The sequence below is a fragment of the Phalaenopsis equestris genome, unplaced genomic scaffold, assembly GCF_001263595.1.
Source record: "Phalaenopsis equestris unplaced genomic scaffold, ASM126359v1 Scaffold233625, whole genome shotgun sequence".
Taxonomy (NCBI): domain Eukaryota; kingdom Viridiplantae; phylum Streptophyta; class Magnoliopsida; order Asparagales; family Orchidaceae; genus Phalaenopsis; species Phalaenopsis equestris.
The window spans coordinates 5,337-13,800 of record NW_018251566.1 but is presented as its reverse complement, the minus strand read 5'-3'; the positions used below and the strand labels follow the sequence as shown (position 1 = coordinate 13,800).

The window sequence follows — 8,464 nt, the reverse complement described above, 5'->3', positions numbered from 1 at the left end:
ACTTATGATAGAAGTAAGGCTAATAGGCCTGTAGTGTTCCCAGGTCTTCTGCAGATCTCCTTTAGGAGTTAGCACAATAGAAGTAACTCTAAAATAGCTAGGGAGATTGACCCCCCAGAATAAACTCTTGATAGCCTCAATTACCTCCTTTTTAATAATGTGCCAAGCTTTTTTAAAAAAGTCAGCAGTAAAACAATCAGGGCCAGCAGATTTGGAGCTGTCAATGGTGTTTAAGGCATCCCAAATTTCATCATCAGAAGGGCGTTCAGTGAGTTTGAGCTGATTGGTGTAATCTAATTCTTCAATAAAATAGTTTTCATAATCAATATTTAGATCAACTGAAGAGTTCAGTAAGGAGCTGTAGTACTTAACAACATCCAAAGCAATAAGGTCATTGTCATTAATCCATCTACCCTCATGAGAGTAAATAGAGTGAATGGTATTGCACTTCCTCTTGTATCTAATATAAGCATGGTAAAACTTAGTGTTTCTGTCACCTTCAGTAAAAATGTTAATAGAAGCTTTTTGTTTGAGTAATAGATCTTGTATGTTAATAACATTGAGTAGATTAGTCTGGGCAGTAAGCAGACCAGTCTCAGTGGCAGTTTCATTATGAACAACAGCTTCAAGTTTCTCTACTTCCTTTTCAGTAGATAAGGCATTGGAAAAAACATTCCCAAAAGTCTCCCAACCCCACTTTCTTAATGCTTTGCTTGTTTTCAGATGAAGGAGGCTAAGTTTGATGAAAGGGTCACTATGGTCAATATCCATCCAATTAGAAGCAACACACCTGATGAATAGGGGGTGAGTGGACCACATATTGAGATATCTGAAAGGGGGGGTGATATGTAGTATTGCTAGGGGAAGTAATAGATATGAGAAAAGGTCTGTGATCGGAACCAGTGAGTGTTAAGTGAGTAACAAAAGTTAGGAGATAGTGCTTATGCCAACAGTCATTCACTAGCACCCTGTCAAGTATTTCCCACAATAAACCCCTTTTCCAAGTGAATTTAGGACCATGGTACCCCAAATCAAACAAGCCAGCTTCCTATATCTGATCATTGAAGAAAGTCATTTTGGACAGATTAGGAGGTCTCCCCCTAGATTTCTCTGCTGCAGAAGTGATACAATTGAAATCTCCCCCAACCATCTAGGGAGAGTTCATATTAGTACTGATGAGATGTAAGCCCTACCAATATATATATATATATATATATATACACACGTGTGTGTGTGTGTGTATGTATGTGTATATGTATATACATATATATGTACATGTATTTATACATAAACATATATGTGTATATGTTAATTGTCATTTGTTAATTTTTAGTGATTTCACCTGTTATTTTCTTGATTTTTCACAGAAGATTTTCGTTGGTATTGTGCAAGTTACCAGTGTTAGATACATGCATTTTAAAGTGAGAAAAACCAACCTAAAAGCGGCATAAAGCAGCATGAACAAGCTTAATCAAATATTAATCGAATCAATTTCAAAAGTTTCATCTAGTGCATTGATACTTTCAAGTTCTTCACAACATGAACAATACTTGCTATGCCTAAGAATTGTATTTGACATATTAGGATTCAGTTGTTACTTTGTGTTTTAAAATATTACCCGATTAATTATTATCTATAATTCATAGATGCCCGAAGGATACTTTTGCAACTTACAGCTTTTATTAGAAATGAAGTAGGGTCAGTTACATACATAACACACAATTCTTATATATTTACATATCCAACACTAAACTTTCATAATTATAAATATAACACTCGAAATTTTTAATCACACATAAAATATTATTATCATTAATTTTTAATAAAAAATTCAAATTTCCATGAGTTAATTTTTAATATTAAGATGGTATAAATATAAATATAAAACTTATGGTGTTAGATTGGTAATTGCATTAAAACAATGCGGCAGTAATATAAATTTCCTAAAAAATTAAAAGGAAAGAAATGGCCAAAATAGACATGCTTGACACCACATCTAAGCCTCGAAATTATCTGGCAAAGCTGGTGGACGGAAAAGAGCCACCCGCATATTTTATTAAACTCAAACCATGGCCTCAGAAGCCTTCATCCAATGAAATCAAGGCTCAAGATTTCTTTCAGATAAGTACGCCAATCCGCTTCCCACTCTTCCTCCCTTTAAAAACTGATAACCACTTCAAGCCTAAATCAATCAACCCTGAACATAATCTAACACATTCCAACACCCGCAATGGCAGCCACAGCAGCCACAATGGCCCTCTCTTCTCCTTCTTTCGCTGGTAAGGCGGTTAAAATCTCGCCCTCCAACGTTCTCATCTTTGGCGAGGGCCGCATCACCATGCAGGATAAGACTACATCGAACAGGCCCCGGACTACAGCAGGAAAGTTACGCCCCGCAACTAGCAGCCCATGGTATGGCCCGGACCGTGTGAAGTATTTGGGCCCGTTCTCTGGCGAGCCACCTTCATACCTCACTGGCGAGTTCCCCGGTGATTACGGCTGGGACACTGCTGGCTTGTCGGCGGACCCAGAAACCTTCGCTAAGAATCGGGAGCTGGAGGTCATCCACTCACGGTGGGCCATGTTGGGTGCACTGGGTTGCATCTTCCCAGAGCTTTTGGCTCGCAATGGCGTAAAGTTCGGCGAGGCGGTGTGGTTCAAAGCTGGTTCTCAGATCTTCAGCGAGGGTGGGCTTGATTATTTGGGTAACCCAAACTTGATCCATGCTCAAAGCATCTTGGCTATCTGGGCAGTTCAAGTTGTCCTCATGGGTGCTGTTGAGGGCTATCGTATTGCCGGTGGTCCTCTCGGCGAGATCACCGACCCGCTTTACCCAGGCAATAGCTTCGACCCGCTGGGCTTGGCCGACGACCCCGAGGCCTTTGCTGAGCTGAAGGTGAAGGAGTTAAAGAATGGTAGGCTGGCAATGTTCTCTATGTTTGGTTTTTTCGTGCAGGCCATTGTCACTGGAAAGGGACCGCTGGAGAACTTGGCCGACCACCTTGCTGACCCGGTGAACAATAACGCCTGGGCTTATGCCACGAACTTTGTTCCTGGAAAGTGAGGAGTTTAAGTTCAGATTTAATTGACTATGGCTTGCTTGGTGCTAGTTCCTTTGAGTTGGACGTGTAAAACAAGTAGTTTAGCTTGAGAGTTTCAATGTACGTGCGTTGGAGAGCAATCATCAATATTATGAACTGTTGTACAGTAACATTTTCTTGATGATGTGTTAATCTCTTTTTCTTTTGTTTTATTTATCTTTTCAAGAATCATTATTTACATTGTTTGGTAATTTTAAGAGCTTATTTTATTTCTAGTAAATAAATATATTCTAAAATTTAATTAAACCTTTTTTTTTAATAAAGAACACTAAAAGGCTCTAATTTATTAAAAAAATAACAAAAAATACAAAGTTTGGAAATGGAACTCAACCTAAACTCTATACAACTCACACAAAAAGTAAAAAAGGTTCCTAATCCACAAAAATAAAAATACAACTCACACAACACCTAAGAAAATAAAAAAGCAAAAAAACAAAATCAAGAAGAAATACAAATATAAGGGGAATCCATCAAATTACCCCTAATAAAGCACTTGTGAATCTCCGGAAAGTTATTAGAAAAAATAACTCTTTGAGTCTGCATCCCTAGCTTAGCAGCCCAATCATGATGAATGAACAGCCAACGAACCTGCATACCAATCGTCAGAGCAAAAATTCTTTTCTTTTGAATTATAAAATACCAAGGATAATCGCTATTTCTGCACGATGAATGAAAAGCCAACGAACCTGCATACCAATCGTCAAAGCAAAAATTCTTTTCAATTGAATTATAAAATACCAAGGATAATCTCTATTTCTGCAACAAAATGACCAAAGATCAAACGAATCCATTTCAACTTCTAAATTTTTCCAACCAAATTTTAAAGCCAATTCCAGTCCCATAATCACAACCTCAGCTTCAGCTTCAATAACGCTTAAAACAACAACAGAAGCAGAAAACCACACACTAGCCTTACCAGAAGAGTCTCGACAGATACCGACAATTCCTACAGTATAATTACTCCAGCTATCATCCGTATTGAGCTTGATAAACCCATTAATAGGTGCAACCCAATGAACTAAAATAATATCAGCCTTATTTTTTCTCAGCAAATCAATATGAAACTTCAGCAACATACGCTTAAGAGTAGTATTACAAGAAGGCTTAAAGTTCCCATATTTCAAGCTTTTATAAATATTTTGATAGAATGAAAACAATTTGAACTAGAAAAAGACTGGCCATCATACTTACAATTATTTCGAGTAGATCAAATAAACCAGAAAGTGATAACAGGAACAGACCTGTACAGCTTCGACCCATCCTTCTGCCAAACCGTAATCATACCAGTAATAGACCTGTTATGATTACAATAACCAACATACTCAAAGAGTATAAACACCCTCTTCTATAAATCATTAATATAAGAACAAGTATAGAAAATATGTTCCAACGTTTCAACATGCCTCTTACAGAAATAACAAATAGAAGGAGATCTTAAACCTCTAAGCTTTAAAATATCATCAATAGGTTGAATTTTATGTAAAAGACGCCACATAAAAAAAAGATTGGGTACGTTTTATCAAATCATTCCAAATCCACCTTAAATCCATACCTTGGGAAGTATTAAGAGCCATAGAGAAAATCTTAGTAGCAGACCAACCCAACTTACCTTTAAGTTTGATTTTATCAGGACCCTGACTAATAGGAACTTTAGCTATACTAGCCAAATCCTCGCTATTAACCAGGTTAGCAAGCTTATTAATATTCTGAACATTACCATTCCACATCTACTGTACCTGCAAATTAACATCAAAAGGGCCTCCATAGCTATCAACTAAAGGACCCAAACCAATCCAATTATCATACAAAAAACTACACTTGCTTGGACCAAGATCCCAATAAATAATAGATTCACTACAGTTAGCCACCTTAAGCATACTTTTCCAAACAAGTGTGCTTTACTAGTCAAAGACAAAGGATGCACATCCTTACAATATTTCAGATGCATCATTTTAGCCCAGAAAGACTTATCATTACGAAATTCAGCCATAATTTCATATAACTGAGATGCATAGTGCCCATAAGAGAACAGAAAACAAGTCCACCCTTACTAATAGGTTTGCACATTTGTTTCCATCTCATCCAATGAATCATAATATCCTTACCAGCCCACAAAAATTTGTTAAAAATACTTTCCAGCTTCATACAAATAGAGTAAGGCATCTTCATAAAACATAAGGTAAATATAGGAATAGAAGTAAGGACACTTTTAAGTAACATCACCTTACCACAATAAGAAAGAAGAAGATTATTCCAAGACATAATCTATTAGTAGAAGGCTTAAAGTTCTCATATTTCAACATTTTATAAGCATTACATTTGATAGAATGAAAACAATTTGAACTAGAAAAAGACTGGCCATCATACTTACAATTATTTCGAGTAGATCAAATAAACCAGAAAGTGATAACAGGAACAGACCTGTACAGCTTCGACCCATCCTTCTGCCAAACCGTAATCATACCAGTAATAGACCTGTTATGATTACAATTACCAACATACTCAAAGAGTATAAACACCCTCTTCTATAAATCATTAATATAAGAACAAGTATAGAAAATATGTTCCAACGTTTCAACATGCCTCTTACAGAAATAACAAATAGAAAAAAATCTTAAACCTCTAAGCTTTAAAATATCATCAATAGGTTGAATTTTATGTAAAAGACGCCACATAAAAAAAAGATTGGGTACGTTTTATCAAATCATTCCAAATCCACCTTAAATCCATACCTTGGGAAGTATTAAGAGCCATAGAGAAAATCTTAGTAGCAGACCAACCCAACTTACCTTTAAGTTTGATTTTATCAGGACCCTGACTAATAGGAACTTTAGCTATACTAGCCAAATCCTCGCTATTAACCAGGTTAGCAAGCTTATTAATATTCTGAACATTACCATTCCACATCTACTGTACCTGCAAATTAACATCAAAAGGGCCTCCATAGCTATCAACTAAAGGACCCAAACCAATCCAATTATCATACAAAAAACTACACTTGCTTGGACCAAGATCCCAATAAATAATAGATTCACTACAGTTAGCCACCTTAAGCATACTTTTCCAAACAAGAGAATCCTGTGTTTTACTATCCAAAGCCAAAGGATGCATATCTTTACAATATTTCAAATGCGTCATCTTAGCCCAAAGGGTCTTACCCTTACGAAAATTAACCCATAAAATCATATAACTAAAAAGCATAGTATCCCAAAGAGAATGGCAAACAAATCCACCTTTTCTAATAGGTTTGCACATTTGTTTCCATCTCATCCAATGAATCATAATATCCTTACCAGCCCACAAAAATTTGTTAAAAATACTTTCCAGCTTCATACAAATAGAATAAGGCATCTTCATAAAACATAAGGTAAATATAGGAATAGAAGTAAGGACACTTTTAAGTAACATCACCTTACCACAATAAGAAAGAAGAAGATTATTCCAAGACATAATCTTCTTCCTAATCTTATTAATAATATTCTCAAACAAATGCATTTTACGACAGCCTTTATCAAGATTGAAACCCTTATATACCTTAGGAATGTCTCCTTTTGTATATCTAATAAAATCTAGAATCCAATTCTTTTTAGCAATAGTAATCTTTTTAGAACATTAAAAAATTACTCTTACTAGGATTGAAGATAAACATATAAACCTCTTGAAAATGCTCCAAACCCTGCCAAAGACGCTTGATAGTACTTTTATTAGCATTAGTAAAAATAATCAGATCATCAACATAAGCTAAATGATTAATACTAGGACCACCTTTACCATTATACCTCATATTAGGAAAGTGATGAAAAAGATTATTAAGATACCTAGAAAGATAATCAATAGCCATAATAAAAATAAAAGGAGAAATGGGATCACGCAACTTAATACCTCTAGTAGAATTGAAAACTCAACCTTTATTACTATTAATAAGAACATAATAAAATTATTATCCATAATTCTTTTAATGATATTGCACGGGGCTAAATTAAAACCATGAGCCTTCAAAACATCCATAATGAACTCCCAACTAATATTATCATACGCTTTCCTAATGTCCATTTTAAAATTAACATTTCCACCTCTATCATTTTTATGAATATCAAGTAACAGTTCCTGAGCAGTAAGAGCATTATTACCAATATACCTACGTTTAATAAAGGCAGATTGATTGTCAGAGATCAACTTATAGAGAAAAGGTTTCAAACTATTCACCACCACTTTAGAGATAATTTTAGAAACCATAATGGTAAGGTTAATAGGCCGATAAGCATCCCAAATAATCCCTTTACTAGCTTTAGGAATAAGAATCTTATTGGAAGCTTTAAAATACTTCGGGAGATCCTTCCCTTTAAAAAAATACTATATAACATAAATAAGATCAACTTTAATAACATCCCATTAAAATTTATAAAATTCTGCTGAGAAACCATCAGGACCGGCTGAGTTATTACCGTCAATACCATCCAAAGCCTCTTTAATCTCTGTACTTGTAGGAACCACATCTAAAGCTAAATGATGAGCCGAAAACTCATTATTATCAAAAAGAGAATTATCAATTGAATTAAGAACAACCTTTTCACTATTAAACAGATTAGTAAAATAAGAAATACCATCAGCTTCAATAACATTGCTAGTAGTAAGAATCATACCTCTAGCATTCTTAATTTTACTAATATAATTAGTTAATTTATGTTGCTTGATAAAATCATGGTAAAAAGTAGTATTACGATCACCATGAACAAAAAAATTACTCAAAGCCTTTTGCTTAAAAAAAGCCTCTTCCATATTAACAACTATAACTAATCTATGTTGAGCCTCCAAGACGCTCTTATGATCAATACCCTCATCTTCATATCCTTTATCAAGATTGCTAAGATTATTCTCAGCATTTAAAACCAAAGAATGAATATTCCCAAAGAAATCTCAATTCCAACCTCTTAATTTAAAAGCCAAATTTTTTTTTAAATACCATAATCTTTTACCAGAAACAACGGCTTCATTACAAACCTAATTAGTTTTAACGAAATTTAAATTGATACTGATGAACTCTAGTCTTCCAATTAACAGTAACTAAAATAGGAGCATGATCTGAACAATAAATAAGCAAATAATTAACCGAGAAAACTGGATAAGATAATTGCCATAACTCATTACCCAAAAATCTATCCAATCATTTAAACACCCCCTATACCAGGTAAAAGAATTACTCTTAAAACCAAGACCAAAGAACCCCACTGTCGACACTATTTTTTGTTGGAGTTGTCCGTAGGAAGCTGTCGGTCACTCGAATTGAAATCTCATCGCCTACTTCGGAAGAACATTTTAATTTACAAACACACACACACACACACACACACACAGATATATAT

The 8,464-nt window shown here is 34.9% G+C and overlaps 1 protein-coding gene across 1 annotated transcript; it reads left to right on the top strand.

Moving 5' to 3' along the window:
* Positions 1-2,163: 2,163 nt before the first annotated feature.
* On the top strand, positions 2,164-3,135 carry LOC110038717 (chlorophyll a-b binding protein of LHCII type 1). The gene has a single exon (XM_020743611.1). It carries the CDS (start codon positions 2,231-2,233, stop codon positions 3,062-3,064), a length of 834 nt encoding a protein of 277 aa, XP_020599270.1. The 5' UTR covers positions 2,164-2,230; the 3' UTR covers positions 3,065-3,135.
* Positions 3,136-8,464: the final 5,329 nt, after the last annotated feature.